At 43.8% G+C, this 25,164-nt stretch overlaps 5 protein-coding genes across 6 annotated transcripts; 3 read left to right on the forward strand and 2 right to left on the reverse strand.

The window, feature by feature from the left end:
- The first annotated feature begins 2,086 nt into the window (after positions 1 to 2,086).
- On the forward strand, positions 2,087 to 3,384 carry LOC111070081 (14-3-3 protein epsilon-like). Its single transcript, XM_041594436.1, has 4 exons — positions 2,087 to 2,305; positions 2,358 to 2,607; positions 2,671 to 2,870; positions 2,928 to 3,384. The coding sequence occupies exons 1-3, from the start codon at positions 2,087 to 2,089 to the stop codon at positions 2,742 to 2,744; spliced, it is 543 nt and encodes a 180-aa protein (XP_041450370.1). The 3' UTR covers positions 2,745 to 2,870; positions 2,928 to 3,384.
- Positions 2,885 to 3,500, reverse strand: LOC121404638 (14-3-3 protein epsilon-like). The gene has a single exon (XM_041594462.1). It carries the CDS (start codon positions 3,346 to 3,348, stop codon positions 2,905 to 2,907), a length of 444 nt encoding a protein of 147 aa, XP_041450396.1. The 5' UTR covers positions 3,349 to 3,500; the 3' UTR covers positions 2,885 to 2,904.
- Positions 3,501 to 5,739: 2,239 nt separating this feature from the next.
- LOC111070075 (chromosomal serine/threonine-protein kinase JIL-1-like) lies at positions 5,740 to 9,696 on the reverse strand. 2 transcript variants are annotated; one of them, XM_022360378.2, is made up of 3 exons: positions 9,607 to 9,696; positions 6,507 to 8,649; positions 5,740 to 6,416 (listed from the first exon to the last, which is right to left on the reverse strand). In XM_022360378.2, exons 2-3 carry the CDS (start codon positions 8,642 to 8,644, stop codon positions 5,954 to 5,956), a joined length of 2,601 nt encoding a protein of 866 aa, XP_022216070.2. In that variant the 5' UTR covers positions 8,645 to 8,649; positions 9,607 to 9,696; the 3' UTR covers positions 5,740 to 5,953. The 2 variants fall into 2 exon arrangements, with proteins under 2 accessions (XP_022216070.2, XP_022216069.2); XM_022360377.2 differs by lacking the exon at positions 9,607 to 9,696 and having other exon boundaries at positions 6,507 to 8,717.
- A 1,410-nt stretch (positions 9,697 to 11,106) lies between these two features.
- On the forward strand, positions 11,107 to 12,303 carry LOC111070223 (aladin-like). The gene has a single exon (XM_022360613.2). It carries the CDS (start codon positions 11,107 to 11,109, stop codon positions 12,301 to 12,303), a length of 1,197 nt encoding a protein of 398 aa, XP_022216305.2.
- Positions 12,304 to 23,052: 10,749 nt separating this feature from the next.
- On the forward strand, positions 23,053 to 24,366 carry LOC111070088 (casein kinase I). Its single transcript, XM_022360396.1, has one exon. The coding sequence runs from the start codon at positions 23,171 to 23,173 to the stop codon at positions 24,200 to 24,202; it is 1,032 nt and encodes a 343-aa protein (XP_022216088.1). The 5' UTR covers positions 23,053 to 23,170; the 3' UTR covers positions 24,203 to 24,366.
- Positions 24,367 to 25,164: the final 798 nt, after the last annotated feature.

The raw sequence follows: 25,164 nt of genomic DNA on the forward strand, positions 1-25,164 counted from the left end.
TCTGCAACTCATCGTATGGGCCCTATGACAATCTGTAAACTTTCGAAGATTTTTTGGCCCATAAAGATTCCAAAGCACAGGTATGTTTTGCTTAGACAACCATTCCCCTAACGAGATATCTTCGAGAATGGAAAACGGTTGCCTGCCACGGGATCATTAAATGTGGCCGAAAAGTGGAGAGTCGAGAGGGTTGTTGGGAATGTGAAAGGTTGACGAAAAGGCGTTTGCCAAAAATGCCGACCGACTCATAAAATGCAATGTTGGAATAAAAACAAATTCACGTGGGTGCGACAAACCAAATGACAAGCACATTAAGTCCACACACAGATACACCTATGCTAACCTATGCGTATGGCAACTTATTCTCGTGCACACACAGATACACCTGTAGTCATGCGGAGCAGAGAGTGGAGTGTGGAGTGTGCTCCACGTCTGTATTCGTAACTTTTGCAATGATTTCACCATTACATTTTATTTGCACTTTCGTTGACATTTTGCGCAGCCCAAACATACAAAAACATGAAAGGAAGGCGGAATTCTGTGCCGACGCTGGGTATGCCCTTGCAGATCCATTGTTTCTGTGCCGGAAATTATAATTGATAATTATCTTCAGAGGGATCTGAATAGGACACTTCCCGCAGCACAACTCAAGGACTAATTGAAAAAAATGAATCCACATCTGTTTTTTTTCGTGGTTTTTGGCACCAATTATAGGGCTTATTAAGTTTTATAAGTGTAAAGCCTACTGTCAAAATAAACGTTTTAGGTCGAGGGATATCGACACATCTATCTCGGGCATTTTGATCATGAATATATGCGCATGTATGTACATGTTTCCTTTATTCTTTATGCTTATTTGCGTCACAATAGCCCTCTGTAAGGGCATCAGCAAGCAACACAAAGGGCAGGCACAGTGAGTCCCGGCAGCCTGCCTGTGGTGCATAGCGTTTTAAAGTGACTAGAAAATCTCCAAAGCACACTTGAGTTAAATCCATGGAATATGCTCCACGTTGGGCAGGTGGGGAGGACACTCTCACAGACGAGCACACACCCGGAGCCAGCTCCGTCGAACGATGTTGACGAACACGAGGCACTCAAGCGCGTCCATGGGCGAAGCAGGCCGTGGCGGGAGTATGGTAAGCAGCATCAGCAGAAGCTGAGACATTACCAAAGACAGACAGATGGAGATACATTCAGCGGGAACAAGAGCACAGGGGGAGAATGATGACGAGTGGAGACGCTTCTTGAGATACTCGCAATATTGAGGGGTGAAGACACGTATTTGTGGGACAGTAGGACCATTACACATAGACTTGGCTAGTTCAAGACAATTCTAGTCAGGATTTCGGACATTGTTGGAGCATACGAACGCCGATGGAGACAGAGATAGAGACAGAAAGGAAGAGGGAGAGGGAGACAGAGAGTAAACATACACACATACATACGCACACCAATAAAAAGAAACGAAACGATGGGACATTTGGAATCCTCATTGCAACGAAAGTGATTTTAATAATAAATGAAATGTTTGCCTCCTCTGGTTTCCACTCCTCTTATTTCGTCAGCAGGAGCGTAGTAGAACAGGAGAGGTGTCCGGACGGAGTACACATGCCGATATCGTTGTGGCCAACTATCCGCTATCCGCAACGTTTCCGGGCCTGGCCTTCTTTTAAGACCCTTGTGTGGTCGTGGTCCCATCAGCTGTTTCTGCTTCAGCATCAGCATCAGCATTCACAGAATCATCGGAGACATTCCATGATGGAAAAGGTCGTCAAAATATTGAATAGTTTTGGGCTGGATAAGTCAGTCATTGGGGAAAGTGTACGGGGAATTCGTAAGGCCTAATTGAAGATTCAAGAAAAATTACTAGCACATTTCCTAAAATCGGTTTTAGAATGAATCAGGTAGGCCAAAAAGTTTTTGTTTATATTTCGGAAGTACATTGATTGAATCGGGCTCGGAAAAAAAAGGAGGCGACGAATTGGCAGTCTAGCTAGACACAAAGAATAAACAATAAGTACAAGCAGAAACGGAGACTACAGAATTATTATTTTTCGTGTGAATTTTTGTGTGAAATATTTTACCAATGTCTGAACGCCAGAACAATTTCTTCAAGGCAAAATTGGCTGACCAGGCCGATCGACACACAGACATGACTGAGGCCATGAAGAGCACCGTTTTGATGGGCGAAGTGCTAACTGTGGAGGAGCGCAACATGTTCTCGGCTTCATACAAGAATCGTATTGGGAAGGTGCGTTCTTCGTGGCGCGTCCTTAACTCGATCGAAAGGAAGGAGACGGGCGTCGTTAGCGTGGAGCATCTGGGGGTGATCCCCCAACGGCGCGGACTTCAAGCAGGCGTCTGAGCAGTCGCTGTGCTCTTACAATGGAGCCGGGGAATTGGGAAAGGAATTGGCTCTAACACACCCTATTCGCTTGGGTGTGGCACTGAACTTATCGGTTTGCTACTACGAGACTATGCGATTTATCGAGAAGGCCGTCGACTTGGCAAAGCCCGCTTTGGATGATGCCATTGCAGAACTGGATAAGCTGAACGAAGAAAGCTACAGAGACTCCACACTCTGGACGTCTGCCTTGCAGCAAGAAGGTAAGCCACTGCCTTCATTTTGGTTAATATTTTAATTAACGATTTCAAATATAACGGCACAAGAAGACACCGCAGATGGTGTTGAGCCTGAGAACCAGAACCAGGAGGGAGACCTGGATGAAATGGATAAATATTAATCTAAGTAGTCCTGCACACGGTTCTTGAACACTACACTTTCGGACTCAATTCTTTGTAAGCAACAAAAAAAAATTATGTGACAAAGTCACATAACGGACGCGTATCGACCGCTATGCAAATAGAAGGTAAGCCATTTGAATTTTTTCAAATTTAATTATACTAAAAAGGTGATACCAATGCAGTTGATGGTGAGTCTAGGGATAACAAAAACACGGCATCATACGTACAAGAAGAAAAACCACAACAGTGTTCAAAAATCGCTGAAACATTAACATTAATTCCTTTGCCAATTCCCCGGCTCCATTTTAAGAGCACAGCGACTGCTTCGACGCCTGCTTGAAGTCCGCGCCGTTGGGGGATCACCCCCAGATGCTCCACGCTAACGACGCCCGTCTCCTTCCATTCGATCGAATTAAGGACGCGCCACGAAGAACGCACCTTCCCAATATGATTCTTGTATGCAGCCGAGAACATGTTGCGCTCCTCCACAGTTAGCACTTCGCCTATCAAAACGGTGCTCTTCATGGCCTCAGGCATGTCTGTGTGTCGATCGGCCTGGTCAGCCAATTTTGCCTTGAAGAAATTGTTCTGGCGTTCAGACATTGTTGTAAAATATTTCACACAAAAATTCACACGAAAAATAATAATTCTGTAGTCTCCGTTTCTGCTTGTACTTATTGTTTATTCTTTGTGTCTAGCTAGACTGCCAATTCGTCGCCTCCTTTTTTCTCCGAGCCCGATTCAATCAATGTACTTCCGAAATATAAACAAAAACTTTTTGGCCTACCTGATTCATTCTAAAACCGATTTTAGGAAATGTGCTAGTAATTTCTCTTGAATCTTCAATTAGGCACAGATCACATTATTTTTGTTTTCGATATACGGTATCGAAACGGTGTTGCATGGGACAGCTCAGGCAGCCGCAACGCTTGGATTTTTTTGTGCTGCCCGGGAAAAAGGCGTCGGAAACTGTTGCAGGATCTCGCATCTCATAACCACAGCTTTACCACCAGTCCGCATGCCTCGTAGCTCTTGGCCCAGTTGGGTTCTGGAGAAGAAGAGTAGAGGACTGGGCCCATCGTTTGGCTTCTGCTCATTTGGTTTTGGCTTATTGGAATGGCGAATTGGCTATTTGCTGCACTTTCCACGCGTAACAACTGAATATTGAATATGAAGCGATTGCTTGGCGGCTTCCCCTGGCACGTCTATAAATATTTGATGCCACACAGATACTCAAATACAGAAACAGAGATACAGATACAAATACGTGTACTCATACACATACAGAGATGGATCCCCCGTTGGGGGATCACCCCCAGATGCTTCAGTTGATGGTGAGTCTAGGGACAACATAAACACGGCATCTTACGTACAAGAAGAAAAACCACAACAGAGTTCAAAAATCGCTAAAACATTAACCGAATTTTGGAGGATTACAACAGTAACATGAAACGCAATCAGAAACAGCAACAACACGAAGAAGCACGGCCTGGTGGCCATGAATGTGGAGAGAGGACCCCCACGCCTCCTTGAGCGCCAACAGCAGCCTCCCACCCAAGACATATAAAAATATCAGCCGCAGTTGGTATTAATACAAACCTTAAAAAATAAGTATTAATAATTAGATATAATTATAAATATTATTTTATAATTAAAAGAGAGACTTGAAGTCTGAAGTAGCAAGAGTATGTCGCTTATGGGTCGGTGCTCCGTGGAAATTGCATCGAACTTTTAGACTTTTTTTTTTAAATATACCTATCGCATTGTATCCACGGTTCGACGCAACTTGCCAATCTGTCAATATTTACCCACATTACTCTTTTGCTGCTGTGGAATCCAATTCCATGCATCCAATTACTCGAAAGAGTAATTACCTGCCATAGCCCTTCACTGCCTTAGCCCTAGCCCTCTCGAAGAACTGTAAACTAATTCAAGACTGCGAATGGAATCCGTGGCCGCGAAATATGCTCAAAAATGAATAGCCTCAAAGAACAGAAACCTGAAATTTAGAATTATAACCAGGGGATGGGCTCCTTGTTCATGGGTCTGGGCCATAAATTATAAACATAAATTTAAATTAGAAAACAAAACGCGCCAGCCCCTTCTAACCCTTTATTGCACTCCCACATCGACCATCCACCACTTCGTCATAAACTTGGCCCACAAAATCAGGCAACATTAAAATGAATCAAGTGCAGACGAACTTGTTGGCCATTATCTACCAATTTTAAGTCCCAACAAGCAATCTTGATGTTTAAATGGAACCAACTTGGAACACAGTTTGTTTAATATTATACTATACATATGTATGTATATGTGTTATACATGAGTTACAACGCTAAATGGCATAAAAGGTACTATATTACATATGTACATATGAATTCATTCATTGTGCTAAAACCTGATGCAGTCCTATGTACATTTCTCGTATTATCAAATCAGATAATACCAAAAAATAAACAACGTCTGTTCGTCAGCGACAAGCGTAGCGAGCTGGAGACAGCGCTGCTGCCCGACTGCTTCGTCTGCTCGTCAGCGAAAATGTTCCGGATAGCGCAGCAGCGAACAGTGGGCATAGCTTGCACTCAATATGGCATAGCGATATATCTCCGAACGACATATGTATGTATCTCCTGCTGAAAAATGTATGTCAGGAGATATGTCGTTACCCGCTCAATATGAGTAAAGCTCTAGAATATTCTCAATTAGATGTGTACACTTATATTATTCAAAGCTATCATAAAGTATTTTTGACTTTTGCCACCTCTTTTCCCCACTGTGAATACACACAATACAAACAAATAACGGCATCAATGTGCTGACTCATGCCCAAGCAATGTAGTCGTTTTTGCATTCTTCCGACCTGTTCAGGACCGGCCCATCAATCTGGGGGCCTCCCTTTTTTCACGCAAGTTCCCTTCTATTTTCATTTGAAATAGAAACTTATAAATTTTGTGTTTGTTTGATTATTTATTATGTTTCTCAGTGGTTTTTATATTTTTGATTCATTATTTGGAGTTTTGTTTTTTCAACATATGTTTCTGTCAGCCCTGGGCGGGGATTATAAGATTATAATCCCCTAAAAGATCGGCTGTTGGTCTTATCGTACTTTATAAAATATTATCGAAAGGAAGCAAAATTCAGCAAATGCAATGCATTTTTGTATAGATGTATTAACTTAAATTTCAATTGATTTAGTTTTTAATGATTAATGATGGTTTCGACAGGATTCTTCCCACCGATTCGTTTTCTTTTTGGAGGATCTGTTACGGCTATGTTGTGTTAGCTGGTATTTGCAGCATCGCATCCATTCGGATTTCAAAATTTGGTCCACGTTCGGACGCTTGGCTGGATCCCGATTAAGGCACCTAACGACCAGACGTCTGAAGGGTCTGCTGGCGTATTTCCAACGCCTAGAGAGCTTATTGAAAGATTCGGCTTGGATAGTTTTTCGAAGACTGTCCAGTCTCTCGTGGCCCATGTTCATGTCGTACTCGTCCTGGCGATAGGGGGGATGACCCACTACAATTGTGTAGAGAGTGGCCCCAAGGCCATATATGTCGACGCCGGGTGAGTACGACACGAACCGCGAATCGGCGAGAAGCTCGGGAGCAGCATAGTCGAGAGTGTACCGTGGTATGTCCTTCCAGTTTTTGGAGCTGCTGTTGTAGCTGTACACAAAGAAAACTCGATTATATAAGAAGAAACATAAAAAATGAGAGGCATTGAGACACGGCTATGGTATGGATATGAGGACTCACCATGCATTTCCAAAGTCAATCAGCTTGATGGTCAGGTCCTGGGAATTGGTATCTGTGAACAATATGTTCTCGGGCTTGATGTCGCCGTGTATGAAATGCTTGGAGTGGACGTGGCGCACGGCCAACACGATCTGACGGAAAATTTGGCGGCAGGTCTTCTCATCAAGGTTTCTCAAACGATAGCGCTCGCTTAGCTCCTCACCACGTATATACTCCGTAAGAATCCAGACGTCGGTCCTGTCGCGGATCGTTTTATAGTAGGTAAGAATGTTTGGATGGCATCGATGATCCGATGGGTTTGTCTTGGTGGCACAGGAGGCCAGGGCATCCACCTCGGAAAGCCGGAACTTGGACAGCGGCACGACCTTGGCCACGATGCGGCCTTGGGCGTGGGCGTAGTGGGCCATGGTGATGTGGCAGGAGCTGAATGATCCCCTCCGGATGCGAGGCCCCAAAGAGAAGCCGTCGGGCCTCGTTGGTATTTCGTTTACTTCCGGGTGGCAGTACTCGATGTGGACCTGTTTGGCTCTGCGAATCTCATCCAAGTGCTGCGGAGCAACGTAGGTGTAACCACGGAAGACCTTGATGGTATCAGGAATTTCCTCAGATTCTTCATCAACAGCCGGCATATCCGTGAACTCGACGCTAAAGTTCTGCACGTCTTCCTCGCCGCTGAGGGGGGGCTTGCATGGAGTCGGGTACGTTTTGGCCAACAGTAACTGCCAGTTGATATGGTTGAACCATGGATGTTCCTTGATCTTATTGGCCTCCCGATCGTTCCCGCCCAAGCGGCGCTTTTCGTTAATCTCCAACATACACAGCACAAAATCCCGGCCAGAAGGGCTGACCGACGAGAATACCATCTCCCCATCACTGCGTATGCGTTCGACGATCTGCGCCGCGTCCAGGATGTCCGCCGGGCTCTCAAAAGGTCCTTTTCCTTTACTGAGCAGTTCATAAGTTAGTACACCCACGGACCACCAGTCTACGGCCATGCCGTAGCCTGTCGGCTCACCACGAAGGACCTCAGGGGCCATGTACTCCAAGGTTCCGCAGAAACTGTGGGTGCGATACTGCTTCTCTTCGGACAGAAGCGTCGCCAGTCCGAAATCGGCGAGAACAATGTGTCCATCTGCATCCAACAGAATATTTTCGAGTTTAAGATCGCGATAAACGATGCCCAGCTTGTGCAGCTCCTCCAGAGCCAGCACCATCTCGGCAATGTAAAAGCGAACGGCACTCTCCCCCATGTCCGAAATCTCGGAAGCGTGGCTGAAAAGGTCGCCGCCACGGATAAAATCTATTACCACATAAAGCTTAGAGAGCGATTGGAATGCATAGTGTACTTGGGAGAGAAAGCGGCTTCGCTGGACAGCCTGCAGCACAATGCGCTCCATTTTTGTGTGTTCGGCGTGTTGCCGTTTTTGCAAAACTTTTATCTTTTTGATCGCCTTCATGGCGTAGAGAGCGCCCATGTCGGTACCCATCAATTTGCGCACTAGGTACACACTTCCATACGACCCAAAACCCAAAACGCAAAGTATCTCAAAGTCCTTCAATCCAACGGTCTCGTCTTTGTGTAAGTTTTCGTAGGAATCCAGGGCTGTTAGGGCTTCAAGCTCCCGCTGGTGGACCTTGTTATTTAAGTTTAGATCTGATCTAATTGGTCTGGGAGCAAGTGCTGGTGCTGGTTCTGGTTCGTCCTCGTCATCTGCGTCATCGTCCCCGTTTAAATCAATGAGTTCCTCCTTTGGTTCCGCGCACAAGTCCTCGAACACCTCCTCTGGTTCCGACTCCAAGTCTATGTCCGAAGCAAGGACAGAGTCAGACTCTTCGTACAAGTCCAAAATGTTCACTGGATTTGAGGTCACCTCGCCCGCGTATTCAGAATCCTCCTCGTTTTCGTTATCCATTCCCTCTTCATGGAGGGATTGTGAGGCGGTCGGAGACGACATATTTTGTTTCTTTGCACGTTTACAGGTGACGCTCAACGTGCTACTGGCGCATCTGCGATTCCCAGTGCCAGCCGGACGAAGGTCCTCTCCGTCGCCTGCGGCAACCGGTGGAAGCGGGGCACCTGGAGAAATTCCTCTGTCGCTATCACAGTTACTTCCACTGCAAATGGTATCCACCTCCATTGGAGCTATTACAAGGTGAAAAGCAAAAGTATTTCAGTACAGAAGAAAGCAACTAACAAACTTTCGATCGATCTATTTGGGAATACGATTTACGAGTGAAATCCCCTGAGGCCCTGAGTTCGCATTTTTGTCTTGACGAAACCCCTTCAGACGGCATACTCGTATATATGTATCTTCTCTGAGCTGAGGCTGCAACCCAGAGAAGGAATGTATTCGGCATTATTACCAGCATCGAGTGTTCTGTTCTATTTGTTCTGTCTGTGAGTCTACATTCCTTTCGTCCCTCTGTTTCTATGGCCGGAAATCGTACACTCCCCCTTTGATATACGCCGTCCCTTCTGCGATCTTGAAGCTGTGGATGAGATCCACATCAAATGAATTCCATCCAATGCCTCGGCCCCTAAGATCGCCTTTCTTTCTGATTCTGATTTCTGTTTATTTTTGTGTTTACTTCGTTTTGGAATCCGAGTCGGTCTTGAGTCTACTTTCCCTGGGCGGGGCTTTCTGTTACTCGGATATCGGCATGTCTGTTTGCGTAAACAGCTCTTCCCCTGAATTGGTCTGCCTGCTCTCCTGCCTTTTTTCTGGGAACTGTTGAAATTAATTTTGGCCAATCTTTGCGATAGGAAAAAACCGTCCCAGCTTAGTACTGCTAAATTGTATTTGTGAACGATGCGGAAACAATGAACTAACTGCAATACTCGCAAACTAAAGACAAAACTTTTTGAACCAAGGCATTCTTTTTCCTTTTTGGCTTTTGCTTATATATTTAGTTGATTTTTAAGAAATTAAAGCTGAGTGTGTTGACTTCTGTGGATTTTGGCCTTACTTCAGACGATATTATCTTTGAAGCAAGTGCTTACCATCCCCCGATGACAAAAGTTTTGAAGATTCTGCCGAATCAGATATTCGATTTGCCTCAACGGGGCTTACTTTCTTATCAGGTTCTTGTGAAAGCTTACCAAGACTTTATTCTTTTTCCCCAGTTAACTTTAATTGTAAAGAATCTTAGCAAAATTTTGGAAACAAATTTTGGCCTATTTTTTTATTTCTCGCCCCCTTCTGCTGCTACTATTCACTTTTGTTATACGCAGGCTGACACTGATGAAAACTGGGGAAAACTGATTGACGGCGCTCTCCTGATCTAGCTTATAAGGTGCCAGTGTTCCCGGTTTGCAGAAAGCTGCCAGCGCCCTAACATCTAACTGTCTCTGTCGCCCGCGGATAGATATACGCCCAGCTGGAACCACCACAAGCAAGAGCCTCGCCTTACAGGGGGGAGTCACCTCCGCCCTAAAAGTATAACGCCACAGCTCCCACTATTCATCTCTTTATTAAGAGCTGTTGATAGCAGTAATTCGAGTAGCTGATGTTCCATGCTGATTAAACATTGTCTCTTAAGCCCCCCTTAAGTTCCATCAGTGATCTCTTATTTTGGATCTTTAATCAGGGTGTGCTCTCTCAGTTTCTTCTCTCAGAGAGCCTGAGCTATGAGAGAAGCTTGGAAAGAAAGCTTTTGTGCGATCAAAAGACACAAGTTGCGATTGATTATATTTGTGTTCGCCATGTTGCAGACTCATGGAGCTGACGGTGTGGGCCAACATGAACATGTATGTACATATGTATGTACATGGAGATAAGAAACATGTTGATTCCATGGCGATCCATTCTTTACCGCAAGTATGGATTTATCCAATATTTATAGTTCTTTCATCGCGCAAATGCAGATATATTGCTTGCTTTTATTCTCGCTAACTGGCGGATGCCATTGGACTTTGTTAACTGACAAACTTGCTAGGTCATACGAGAATAATATAATTAATTTATAAGCAAAACAATGACACTGCTGAATTAGCAGTGTAACCGTTGTGTGTGCACCGTGCACCTGGCAACACTGTCGCTAGCGATACAGTGCATACATGAAATTTTATAATCGAAAATTGTTCTAAGCTTTAGAAAATATTACTACTGAAAACATTTAATTAATTTAGAATAAATGACAGCAATTTCCATTTTAATACTATTTCACTCTATTGTTGGGTCCATCATGAACGAACGATCAAAAAAACTATTGACTATAATGAACGGGCTGAATAAGTTCAGCTTAATCGATATTTTTACCTTATTAGTTCGATGTTTCTTGCTGGTACGGCAAATCAAATGATTTTAATAAATACAATAAATAAATCGAATTCTGATAGAAATTACGAATAACATAAACGAACTATTAACAAAAAATAACCAACTAAGAACGACTTAGTTCCAGAATAAAATTTGGTAAATTGAACGATGATTATTCAACAACACTATTGTGTTCCGCTCCCAATATATTATTGAAAACATTTTGCCATCCCAAATTCCATTCCATATTCCGTTTACCGATAGCCACATGACATATTTCTGCAATACATTCACAAAGTGCAAGTACAACTTTTGACTTAAAAAAAGGAAAATTAAGAAAAATGTCGAATGTTTCGGATATTTATGCGGTTTCTCATCTGGATGGGAGCGCCAGCGAGGGTGCTGACAATGAGGAGGAGTTTTACGAGTACTACGATCTGTGGGTGCGCTATCTCCTTGGGGCCAAAGCCAACCTCAAGGACCGTACTCTAACATTGGCCATCTATCACCAAACACCCATCTGGAAGGCGACACGCTTCCGATTCGTCGTGTGCCACGCGTCGCCGACCGGCAATATGCAAGTCGCTCTGATCACCGTCGGGGACATTGTACTGGTTTACGATGGCCTTGACCAGAGCGTGCCTTTCGAGTTGCAGGACTCGTGGCAAGAGCACATCACTTGTGCTGCCTTCCGGCCCAGCGGGACCGTCATGTTGGCTGTAGGATGCGCGGAAGGGCTATGCATTTGGGAAAAAAACAGCGACCAAATGAGATTGCTGAGTGCCACGGGACACAAATACGTGACGTCCTTGACTTGGAGCAAGAATGGAGCGCACCTGGTGAGTGCGGCAGTTAGTACCCACCATATCGTAATCTGGGATATGGACAAGAAGAATTTCGTACGCTTCGTCCCTGGACCCGGCGGCCTTCTCACATGCTACCACCAGCTGCTTTTTAGCCCTGACTTCCAGTTGCTGCTCTGTGCAGACAACAATTCTCGGGCAAGCATCTGTCAGATGAATCAAAGCGGGAATCAAGACTTGAATCGCAAGGACGTGAAGCGGGACCTTCTCCTGATGAAGGCCACAATTCATGCTGCAGCCTGGGCAACCATTGGCGATTGTCAGTATCTGCTGTTTGCCCATGAGCGAGACTCCAAGCTGTACGCCCTGACTTGCAAAAAAGAAGATGGCCTCTGGATTCAATGTGTCCTTTCAGATCTGGAAGCTCACCCCGAGCAGTTTATTGTCAGCCCCCAGAACAACTTACTGGTGATAAAATTCAAGAAGAAAAACTTTGTAAAGCTCTACAAGCTGGTACCGTGTGAGAACTTGCCACCGAAGATTATTCCGTTGCTATGCTATTATTCCACCATCGATGGGCGTGCAGAAAGAGATGAAAATATATTTGCAGAATGCGTAGCTTTTGGCGAAGACGACTCGCCTGAAGATCCACTCCTAGTGATTGCTTGGTCTTCTGGATCGTTGCATCACATCAAATTGCTACCGTCGACCGAAGAAGAATCCCTGCATTCCTAATTTGGGTGACGCTGCAGAAGAGAACAATGTTCACGATGAATTACAAATTACACTCAATTGGCAGAATTTTTAACCTTTTTAATACTTTGTTTGCAAATGTACGTTTGCTTTTCGCATTTTCACACAAAAACGGACAGCACTCAACACTAAAAAAAAGGGAAATGTAACGACATTTCCTGAAAATTGTTATCTCTCTTTCGCGATTGTCTATGATACATCCGATGTGGGGATAAATATCAGCAATCAGCCTCCTTACCACCGATTCGAAGAGATGACATGCCGCAAAGGGTCGGCTAAGCGGATGATGGAGTTTCCGGGGAAGCATCTGGCTGGAGGGTGAAATGGAATGCAGCAAAAATAACAAAATGCGACCACTAATAGTGCCCCGTGGGGTGGGTGGGTGTCTGTTGTTCCCTTTGATGTGGCCGAAAAACAAAGGCAGCCGCCAGTGGGGAGGACGAAAAACTTTTGGTTTTATTCCACTTGACTCCGCTCTGGCCCGCTTTCGGTTGCTGCCAATCTTGATTATAAGTCACATTAATGCACAGGCATGCCCCAAGAAGGGGTTCGGCTGTCGGCCGGAGTGAAAGAAAAGGTTCTCCTATATTCCCACAAGCGGAGTGGATCGGTAGTGGGGGATACTTCGAGAAGCGCTTGGCGGTCACCACTTTTAATTAAAACAAAACAAAGCAGAACCATGCTATAAAATTTCCCAGCTGATTTTCATGAAACTGCTAGGTAATGCTTGGTTGGAGTATTTTTGCAAAAATAAGAAGTAATCATTATGGAAGCTATAAAAAGGGCTATATTTTCGTACACTTTCGGAGTTCCGCTTCATATTCTGCGTGCCAAGAATCTGGTCAATAGCGTAATACCCATTGCAGAGAGTATAAAAAAAGATAAAAATTAAATAAAATATCCAAAAATGGAGACAGATGCGGCAACGGAAGCGGATACGGACAGAAACAGGAAAGGAATGAAACGGAATAGACAGAACGCGAAACAAGTGGTAAAAAAAGGCGCTACGAATGAACAGCTGTGAACAATGACCTCACCGCAATCCCTCCCTGCCGAGCGACGGACATTTAGGGAAGTCAAAAAAAGAAGAAAAATACTACGAGTACGAGTATATTTAAATAATAGTGGCCTACAGAAAAGGCGAGGAATCGGGGCCGCGAACTTTCTGTTATTTAATGCTCTTTCCCTTTGGCCAGCTCCGTCTGCTCATCTTCTCTCCTCTCCGGCTACGAGAACGTAAAGGGGGGTTTAAATAAATTGGCATAATGGGGCTTAAGTGAGGATGGAATGGTTTGGCCAACAAAGGGACACCTGATGATGGCGTGGGCAGTGCCAAAAAGGGGATACTATATGCCCAATCCTTCAACTATTGGATTTGTATGGTAGTTTTATCGCACGCTCAACGTGTTACAGGCCAATGATCTGGATGGGGCTTTACACATTTCAGCGAATTCTTCTCAGTTCTCCGTCTTTAAAATATATTCAAAAATTAAATCGAAATCAGCGCACTACAATTTCAAAGAGATGGGAGATTCAATGCAATTTTAGCTCTTAACGGTTTATGGAATTGAATCAATAGTACACATGATGCTCTCTGCATTTTAAAATATGTAGACCATTTTCCTCTTACAATTTGTAAACATTATCATTCAACATTTTACCGTCGAAACGTGTCAAGCCCATTTCGCTGAATGAGAGATCTCTGGAGTGAGACCATGTCCATGTATTTTGCTGTGCTAAAGGGTATCCAAGCCTCCCTGATGTTTGAAGAGCAGCAGGCCAAAAATTAAGTTGTTACTCGTACTTTTGTGTCCTGCTCCATGTGTTTTCCGTCATTGTCCTATCTGAGCCGTGGATCCACTGCCTCTGACGACGACGAATGGCAGACATTGAAGTGCTTGCGTCCCGCCGTTGCCCCAAAGGAATGGGAATACGAGTGGAGTTGCCGGTGCCTCTAGAATGGCTAGGAGAGTATGGTCCGGTATGGTCCGGTTTGGTATGTTCAAGGGGAGGCACTTTGTTTTTGCCCTTTTGGCCTTTCATTTTGGTCAACTTGCACTTGGCAAGCCAGTCAGAAAATGTTTATTGTTGCTGCTGTTGTTCTTTGCCCATCGCTTTCCATTCCGTTTCTTGCCTTTCCTTTCCTTTCCATTCTTTTTTGGTGGCTAAATACAAAAGGCAGCTGGTTTTTATGCCTACCTCTTCCCTGTCCTGCCCCTCTGTGGCAAGCATCCCAAGTAGCAAATGTCTGGTTTGTCTGGGGCCGGGCCGGGTCGGGCCGGGCCGGGCGGAAGTTTTTTTCTGTGCCGGTAGGGTCGGTTGTAAGTTGCATGAATATGAAGTGGTCTTATAATCCACACCAAACAACAAAATGACCCAAGTGCGAAATTAAAAGGCGAAAATGTGCCAGAGTTGGGGCAGAGTGGATGGTGCATAGCTGTGGAAGATTGAGGCAGTGGGCAGTGTTGGGCACCACTGGAAAATGCGACGATTGTCCGGCAGCTTCTTGTGGCAGTTGTTGCCATTTTCTACCATGAAGACATTGGGGCTAAAGGAAGGCCGCGCCGGAAGACTGAAATGCTTGTGACACAAAAAAGGGGACAACTTCCACCTTCCACCAGCTCCACTTCGAGCGACACTTTTCATTTGGATTTCCTTGGGGCAGTGATTTGTTGCTGCCAGATAAAATGTGTAACAACTAATTGAGATTTATAGGAATGCCATGAGGACAGAGGCAGAACATAGGAAGGGTTAGTCAGGAGGCCACGTTAAGCTCAAACAATCCCCTCCATTAAGCCATTAACCAGTACTCACACCTGATTCGATTGGAGCTAATATCTGGCGGTTCTTGGAAGGGATTCTGATGATGAGGCTCCTCGAGGCAGTTTGATGCCATTGCCCCGTCTCCATTAGCAGCAGCAGTAACAGCAACAGACGAAATGTTATCCTCTCCGAACGTCGCCTGCTCCTGACGCTCTCGACGACTGCGCATACCTCAATGGAGACGATGCCGCTCTTTGCTATAATTATTATAGTTGGGTTTGCGACTTGACTTAGCCCAAATAGGTCTATCTATATAGGAACTGAAATCTCAAGAGAGTTGTGGTTTTGGAGGGGGTGACGTGAGTTATGTTAACCACGGTCATGCGCAGTCCTGGCCCTTCGTTCTCTTAAAGTTATTCGCTTCCAATTTCTTGCCTTCGTATAACAGCTCTTTGACGGAGTTCCTTGGTCTGAGTTTATGGCGCTTTGATTTCGGAGTGCATACCTACCGACTTGTTGCTAATGCCATCAAATATCTGTTTGGCGTTTGTTCCAATTTTTCCACGAGAAACACATTTGTTGGAGGAAGATCGCGGTCTGATCAAAGAGCTGGCCAGCTAAATTTGCTAGACTAAATCGACAAAGAAACACAATTTTTAACCTTCTCAGAAATCCGGAATTATATGAAAAAATTAAGCGGAGCGGCAAACGCATCGATGAACGGTGCAAGAGGCCAACTCGACGTCTAGCCGTTCAAACAACAAGTCTTGCATGGAGATCAAAGGTCAACTGAAGCTTGAAATATCCAAAAGACGTACTTATCAAATCTTAAACGAAAATGAAACGGTTAACAATGCTACCCTCGACCCTGTACCAAGGCTAATGAAGCACCATATTAGCAGTTCCTATCTGGTGTTACGTTACTTTCGTATGGTCAAAAAGCCGAAATTTAGAAAAAACATCACCGGAAAAATGTAAAAATTCGTTACATAAAACAGAAGTGGTTTTCGAGGTTGGGGTACAAAATGGGTAGGTTTATCTGTATACAAATTTACTGTGCATGTATTTGAAATCTGCAGTGTTAACTTTCAAAGTTATTTAATGTAAAAACCTTTGCTGTTTTTTTTGCAATAAGTCCGCGGAAGCATCTGACGAACGTTACTGGCGTGACGTTACCAAATTTTGCGATTAGAAAAGTCTAAAAATATACTGTTAGCCGAGGTTGGACAAACTTTCTGATAATTTTGTTAGATAGTTCAATATGCTGGAAAGACTTTAAGCAGAAACTTTTATCAAGAATAATATTTTTCCTAGAAGATAATAATAAAAGAAAATATGGGAATTGCAATCGTTTTAATTAAAATGGCGTATCAGTTGGGATCGTGGGACCTCGAGGAATGAGAATATCTTCCCTGTTCGGAGCAGAACCCAGCCGACTAGCTGCGTTACCCCTGTCATTATTCCATGTTTGTTATTAAATATGTTCGCTTGAGCTTGCCACGATAATTGCTCTCTAAAAGCTCGCTCCTTGTTTTCTGCGACTCCTCGCTGCTTATCTATGCCGAGCGAAGCTGCGCTCAGCTATCGGATCGGAAATGCAAAGGGCAATGTCATTAAAGAACATACATAAATTTTGTTGTAAAAACAATTATCCCCAATTCCCACGGTCCGTCATCGTGCTTCCACACTTGCTTCCCTCTATAATCGACTTTTATTTTACATCCTAGCTCCTACTCAAGTAGTTTTCCCCTAATCACTTATATGTTCACTGGACTGAATTACATTGTTGAGTTCGTAGACATTTTTATTCTTGGCGTCAAGGATAGCTCGTTCGCTCAGCCAATTGTGGTTCCTATAATTTATTTGAATATTAGGAAACACAAGGAAACACACGATCAATTATTTCCTCATTGCAACTGCATAAATTACAGAAATCCTCTCCAAATGTGCAGTAACTGGCGTGAGAAGATCTCGATCGATTGATCATTTTGTAACTGGACACGCATATTATTATTCAACTGTAACGTATACACGTACGTACATATGTATGTACATATGTACATACATACGTGTCGCCAAAAGGTTGAATATTTGAGGAAGGAATTTATTTCGTCCGCTGTTGTAGATCGAGGAATGACAGTTCATTTTTGCCTAAAGTCCCCTGCTAGCAATATCAATGAATTTCCAAATGGTTCAATATTGTCACGAAAATGTATCAAAGTTCTATTAAGAGCCTCGGCGATTTTTTATGAGTCATCTTCCACTCATCCCAAGCAATGAGTTTACTTTTTTTTTAATTTTATATTAGATACTAAATGAAGGCAGAAGAAGTTGCTAGCAGAAAATTAATACAGAAATATATAATAATGTAGGCATTTATTGAGATGAAGCCCAACGGACCAGACTTTTTCACCCGCCTTCAAAGGTACCTAACGGCGATGTCAGGCTCACAGGTTGTACGATTGTCTGTTAGTCAGCAGTTAGTTAGCTAACAGCTGTGTCCACTAATATTCATCATGACCGAAAGACATCGCATTGCGAGTTCGAAAGCTTTTGGGACACTGCCTGCAAATATATACTCGTATCTCGGGCGAGAATTCCCTGCTTTAATTTACCCCATTGTCTTTCTCGCACCATCCCACCCAAACCCTCTTTGGGCTTAAGTTCCTACAATTCATGAAGTTCGTGTAGTTTTCACATCCTCCTCCTCCACCAGGCATCCCGCCATGCGTATACGCAGGACGACCCGCGAAAGACACAATCGCATATTGATTACAGCTCAACTCCCTTATGGACCACTCTACTGTGGATAATAAATTTCCAGTTATGATCGGTCATCGGTGCCCACAGTCACAACTAGAGCCACAGGAACAGCCCAGCCCAATATTACCCAAAAACTGAAAGAGATACTTGTTCCCTGCGTAGGCCGAGTTCGAAATTTATACTCGTACTCGTGTGTTAAACAAATCGGATTAATTATGGAACCATGAAAATGAGGTTAATTCGTTCTGGTTAAATAATCGTTACCTATTTGGACGATGAGCTCGCTTAATCAGAACACCACCCCAAAAATCCAATCTCCGTACAATCCCCGTTCGGCGCCAACGCCATCGACCGGACCACACGGACAATTCTTCCCCCAGCGCACTCATTTGGGGCATTTCATATGGCTGGGTACGTGCTGCGGCTGCAATTACATGTGGCCTTAATAAAAACAAATGATTTTCGCATCGAGATCAGCTGCCATTAAATGTAATTATTTTAATACGATTTACAATTTGGTTTCATTTCAGTGCTTGAACATGCACTCCATCCTACATCTGGTGCCTTGTCCTGTTCCCTGCGCTCCATCCTTGTCTGCTTTTTGGGGCCTCGTTTCCTTGTGTGGCACGTGTTTTACAGGTGCCCACGATATGTGCACTGAAATATTGCTTTGTGCTTAACTAGCATTTATGTTTTGATTCTCAATAACTGTAATTAATGCCTCTTAAGACAAGTCGTGCAGTTTGGCTCGATTCCAAACAAATTATATTCATACATACATATGTATATCGATTGTGATTCCACGGTGTCCGAGAATAGCGGCGCAAAGTGAGCTTTTCAACTAAATGGACAAAGTGTTTTAAATTTCTAATTTTATTTTATTTCTTTAAAACCGTGATACCGTGATAGTATTTACTAAGAGTCGTTACATGAATTATGCATCCTAATACCCTTCCCATCTTTTTGGTAAATTTCCTTTTTCACTCATAGTTTTTCCGCCGCAAACTGTTGCCGCCTTTCGCGTGAGACACTGCCAAAAGAAGACAGCAGTGTCGCCCATCTCGCGCCAGATGGCGCTAGGCAGAGCTTAAAATTGAATGGCATTAAATTCGAAATTTTTCATATGGGGACTATATTAAAATTTGGACTAACAGGATCTGAACCTTGGGGTATGGGTATACTGGGGCAGTGTTAGCAGCCCCAATAGGCCCCAATCTCCTAAAGCTATTTCCAGATATCTGGTGCCACTCGAATCTACTTTAATCTGACAATGTTTGCAATTATTTGATGATTTGTTATTTGTCGCGCTCATTTGAAGCCAACATTAAACGGGAGACGGAAACTGTCCAATTCGCACCCACTGCCATCACTGCCCCCTGCTGCAGGCCGCTCTAATTGCTCAGCATGAGTGATATTTGTGGGAATTGCATTCCCGGACGGAGCTAATCAACTGTCGTGGATGCCCGGTGGCTGTGTTATTTATTTGAATGCCTTTAACGTTCAATAAATAATGGTGCCCATCGACGAGGCGGCGGCATGCATAATTTTCGCGATGATTGTGTTTTAATTAATGCCACGCTCAAAAATGAACATTCAGAACAAGATATGCTGAGAGGAGAGGAGGAGAGAAAGCCCCCACAAAGACTGGGGCAAAAATAGTTGTGAAAGCGACCGGCGATAAAACTAACTAGCGGCCATTGTTTGTCCATGGCATCTACATTTACATACATGCCACTTCATCCTGCCACGTGCCGAAGGGATGTGCGTGGGTGTGTTCGTGCGTGTGCATTAGAACAATGGCCTCAAATTAAAAGCTGAAATCAATGGCAACTATACACACGGCCATGGACTCCACTCCCCCCAGCCTTCGTTCATCGCTTGCATTAAACATAATGCACGTAATTATTATCATTTTGCGGCAGCTTCTATATGCAGACTTACCTCCACAGCGGAGCACCCGCCACAGCCGCACAGCCCCATAGCCCCACAACCCCAAAACCCCACTTCCCGCCCATCCTATCGGTCGAAACTGCCAATTTAACGTCGATTGTGAACTATTTATTAGCGCATAACTTTATAAATGAGCAGCAACAGCGGACACGAGTTTCCAAATTGGGATTCGATATGTCGGCACACATAGACAGAAACAGACACCGACGCAGACACAGACACAGAGAAAGACAGGAACAGGTACATACAAACGCGTACATACAGCTGCGGTCAGAATAATAGCAGTACGATTCAGAGGAAGCTTCTTCCGGAAGGTGGAAGCTGCTAAAAGTTTTTTCCAAGTCCAAGATAAGTTGCAGACTATTCTTTAAATAAGGGGTACTCGTAAAGTGCTGGCAGCAGTCACAAAACTTAACTTAAGTTCAGGGACCGTAATCATTATAAGCTATAATTTAAAAATCACACAATAATAATTTTTTTTTAGTTTTTGGGATAATTATTATTGATAATAATTATTTTTATTAATTATTATTAATGATTATCCATAATAATTATGTTTGAGCAAAAAATATCAAAGTTAAACAATGAAAATATCATGGGGTGTTGAGAAAAAATTGATACATATCCTTACTAATTAAGTCAAACGGAAAGCATATAACATGTTTTAAGGAATTTATATTATAATTTTTTTTTTAATTGATTTATTTGTTCAATTTTACAAAAAGAAGTTTTTGCAAAAACTCCGGTAAGAGACGCACCCTGTAGATCATCTCTTGCATTGGAAGGCATAGTAAAGCACTTCCAGAATCCAGGCGTGCTCTTACTGCAAGCTAGAATACGATCATGATAAGCTCATCTAGAGCCAAAATTTTGTGCATAACATTAAAAGCTTTCTGGCAGTTCGACCGCACATTTTGTTTACAATTTTGAATGTTTGTTAAAGCTCTGCAACTACTAAGATTCTCCGCCTATATTTTCGCTCAATATCTATGCAAGCTTATGTATGGCGAGCGAAGCTTCTACTAGCAACCAGTTCGGAAATGCATGCATGTATAAAGAAAGCAAGCTTTACCACAATTTAATAATCATGCTTTAATAAAAATGTATACATATTTTCATAAAAATATAATATATTTTTTTTTTAAATTGAAAAACATGTTTTATGCGTTCGTCTTGACTTAATTAGTAAGGATATGTATCAATATTTTCACAGCTTCCAATGATTTTTTCATTATTTAACTTTGAGTTTTATATTTGAGCGAAAAAATAAAAAAAATAAAAAGGTCTATTTAATTCTTCTGTGCGGCTACTTTAAGTGGATGATTTTTTCGAAAAAAATAAATAAAAAATAATCATTATTAACGGTCCCTGCTTAAGTTAGCAAAAATTAAACGAATAATTATGCTATTTACTCTTATGGTGATAGATAACCGATTGCACTGATTTTAGTTGTCTAATATGACACGACAATAATACTTCTCCGCAAAGTAAACTCTGCTCCCCATTAAAGTGTGGCAAATGTGGTCGGTGCAACTCTCGATACTCTCGTGTATTCATATTAAGAGGAGAAGCACTATAATTCTACCTGGCACTGTTTATAGGTAGGCACATATGACCATGCAAATGTGTCGGGAGCCTTTCAATTGGTTTCACAAATATAATTTCGACCAAGTTAAGTTTCACGGCCGAGTCCACTCCACGCAATGGGGATTCCGGGGTTGCATCATTAGTCCGTGTGTGGGCGGGGTAGTCGACAGTGGTCGGGGGAGGCGATACTGTTGCGCTAATGATGATTCTCATAGTTTTCTAATTTGTTGCTCAATTAGCGGCATTCTATTTGCATTCGACTAGCGTGACATTAATCAATACGGCAACACTTTGGCAGTGACTGAAAATTTATTGATTGAATTACTAATTAATTGATAGATTCCTTTTGCATTTTAATGAGCTCCGGCACCGGAAGGTAAGCATTTTTCGATTAACCTGGTTGGCTTGATGCATTAACTTCAATATCCATTTGATTGAGTCAAAGAAATTTTGTAGTGAGTGAGCATGGCAGCACTTGATTGAAGCTGTAGCTGGAGCTCTTTGGAGTAGTCCTTGAGCTGGTAAGCGATTTCTGATCAAACTGAATAATAATTGAATCACTCGTAAGCCATATTACTGGGAATATTTGAGAACATCGAATCAAGAGGCAAAGTACTGTGCGCCAAAATACTGATGGCTGGACTGCCATAGAGTACTCGGACTTCTGTAGATCTTTTGTGGGAGGACTCATACATATCTGCCCCACTGGCAGCTCCTTCCTAAGAACTCCCCTAATCGTATTTCTTATAGCTGACTGGCAAACACATGAGCTTCGGATTTGGCTGTACCTTTACCTTCACCTGTTAGCTTACCTCAGAGCTAACTTCAAGTACCTTTGCAGCATGTACATTTTTGTTTGTTAATTTTATACTTATAAATATGTTTAGCCGGCAGAGAGCCAACAATATGCAGGTGTATGTGTCGTTTCCTTGCCATTGGCTAACAAGTGCCGCAAATGTACCGTAAAGAAACCATTTAGGATTAGTTTAATATGATACACAGACCACGGACAGGGCATGAGATGGGATGTGGTGGGACTGAGAATGGGATCGGGATTGACAGTGGGAGACTGGGGAGATAACGCTACTGGAATAAGCAAACAGTGCTTAAAAATGGCAGGGTAGGAACAGAACGTCGTCCACTACTTATAGGGATAGAGAAAGGAGCCCCAAACATAACAGAAGCACAATAATATTAGCAGGCAAAGGAGGCGAAAAATCACCTTCCCTGAGCTGGTCACAAGGAGAGCGAAAAGCGGACAGGACAGCGACAGGAGCCGAAGCAGGAGCAGGAGCAGAAGCAAGAGCAGGACTCTGGCAAAATATTGGTGAGATAAAGCCAAGCCAAAGCCAGGGAAAACCCAGGCACAGGCGGTACAATGGAAAAAAATGACAAATTTGCAAATGTTAAGACGGAAAGAAAACATCAACATAAGTTATAGGCTTAGTGCGTAATCGTTTTTCGCAAAGCGGCGCCAAAGCACTGTCCCACCAGAAGGACACTCGAGGAGTTGTTTTCCGGAAAGAAGATGCCACCAGGAAAATAGAGCCCTCCGAACGAAGAAAATGAAACGGTCATATGCAGCATAAATAAAAAATTCCTACTCGTACTACAAGTAGGAGAACTTACAACAAATTCTAGTTACTTTTTGCCAATCAAATGATAGGGTCTAAATTTTCGTTGACAATTAATTCAATTTTCTTAGAAGGCTTCGAATTATATTTTTGGAAAAGAACATTTCCAGGTCGAGCTCCAGTACCTATAGCTGTAGCTGTAGCAGTCAGCCATGGAGCAAATGAAGAAGCGTAACATCGAAATTCGCGTGGGAGGCTACAAGGTGATCCGACAGATCGGCAGCGGATCCTTTGGGGACGTCTACCTGGGCCTCTACCTTTGGAGCGGCGAACACGTAGCCATAAAGGTGGAGAGCACAGCGGTGACCCATCCGCAACTGAACTACGAGCGCCGTGTGTACCGGGCTCTGCGCCCCGCCGTGGGCCTGCCGCGCATCCGTTTCTACTGCAAGAAGCCAAAATATAACGCCATGGTAATGGATCTCCAGGGGCCATCGCTAGAGCGGCTGTTTCAGTTCTGCGAGCGGGCATTCACTATGAAGACGGTGCTGATGCTGGCCGAGCAGATGATCAGCCGGGTGGAGTACGTGCACAAGCAGGGGTTCGTGCACCGCGACATCAAGCCTGACAATTTCCTGATGGGCCTGAGCAGGCAGGCAAAGATAGTGTACCTGATCGACTTCGGGCTGGCGAAGAAGTACCTGGACACGACCACCGGGGTGCACATGCCCTACCGCGAGGAACGCTCCCTCACAGGCACAGCGCGCTATGCCTCCATCCGATCCCACGCGGGAGTGGAGCAGTCCCGGCGCGACGACCTAGTGTCTGTCGGCTACGTGCTGATGTATTTCAACCGTGGCACCCTGCCCTGGCAGAACATCAAGGCCTCCACCAAGCGCCAGAAGTTCGAGCGCATTCACGAGATGAAGCTCTCCATAAGCGACGGGGTGCTCTGCGAGGGCTTTCCGTGCGAGTTCCCCATGTACCTGAACTACTGCCGCGGGCTGGGCTTCTACGACAAGCCCGACTATGCCATGCTCATCCGCATGTTCCGCATGCTGCGGCTGGGCCTTAACTACGCCGACAGCCACATCTTCGACTGGGATATGCTTACCATGAAGAACCACAACCGCCAGCGCAATCCCGGCACCGGCGAGCGCGTCTATCCGTCACCCAACGAGCCCGACGACGGTATAAGCGGGTTGCCCATCGTAAGGGATGAGAAGTGCAGTCGCTGGGATTAGCGGTTCCCCCAAAAAACCATATATTCCCTGATCCCCTGTAAAATACACAACATACCCTTCAACTAATTCTAAATTCGTTTAAGTTCTATAGAATCCATCTTTTGGCTTCCCATTCAGGTCATAAGACCATTGAGATCCACTCATTAAAACTATTTTGTTCCAAAGCTGAAACAAAGCCGTTGCCATTATCATTTTGTTTTCGGGAATGATGCGAATGAGGCTTCTCGAAAAGCTAGTGGTTCTATTGCCCTTTTTGGCACAACAGATGATCCAGGCCGGCAGCCTTCCTTGTGGAAGTCGTTGGACTGTTACCAACGACAATATTTATAACAATATGTATGCCAAAAATTTTGGCGCTCATATTTTTCTGGCTGGCTCTAGAGCTGGCTCCAGGCTCTCTTGAAATTTTATTCAAAAACCAGAGAGAGAGAGAGAGCGTTCTAGAGCCAGCCGCTCTCTTGTATTAAAGACTATACAATAATAAGATAACATGCATGAGCGACCGAAAACCGGTTCTATGGGGGGGTTTCAATTCTCTTTTCGACTATGCTTCGTTTTTGACCGAGAGCCCGCTGCCCACCGGCTTCGTCTGTGCATGTATGTGCATGCATTTCGCACAGTGGGGCCTTTGCCTATATCAGCTGCCTAAATTAATAAGCGAATAAGAGTTCAATACATTGTTTCACACTGAAACAACTTTCAACTTTAAGTGCTTTTATATATATGTATATACTATATAAATTCATTTTCTTTTCTTTTACCGTGTCATGTAGATGAGAAGGCCTTTCGAGTTCTCAGTGAAAAAGCCTCAATAAATGGTAATATGGATTTTGCTACCGTCTATTTATTTCAATTATACATTCCCGTTCCGCAATTAGGAATAAATGAATGCATGCAATTAACATTTTTTAAGGCCTGTTATGAAATCCCAAGTACTTAATACCCTTCATGGCCAGCGCCAT

The sequence above is a fragment of the Drosophila obscura genome, unplaced genomic scaffold, assembly GCF_018151105.1.
Source record: "Drosophila obscura isolate BZ-5 IFL unplaced genomic scaffold, ASM1815110v1 contig_28, whole genome shotgun sequence".
Taxonomy (NCBI): domain Eukaryota; kingdom Metazoa; phylum Arthropoda; class Insecta; order Diptera; family Drosophilidae; genus Drosophila; species Drosophila obscura.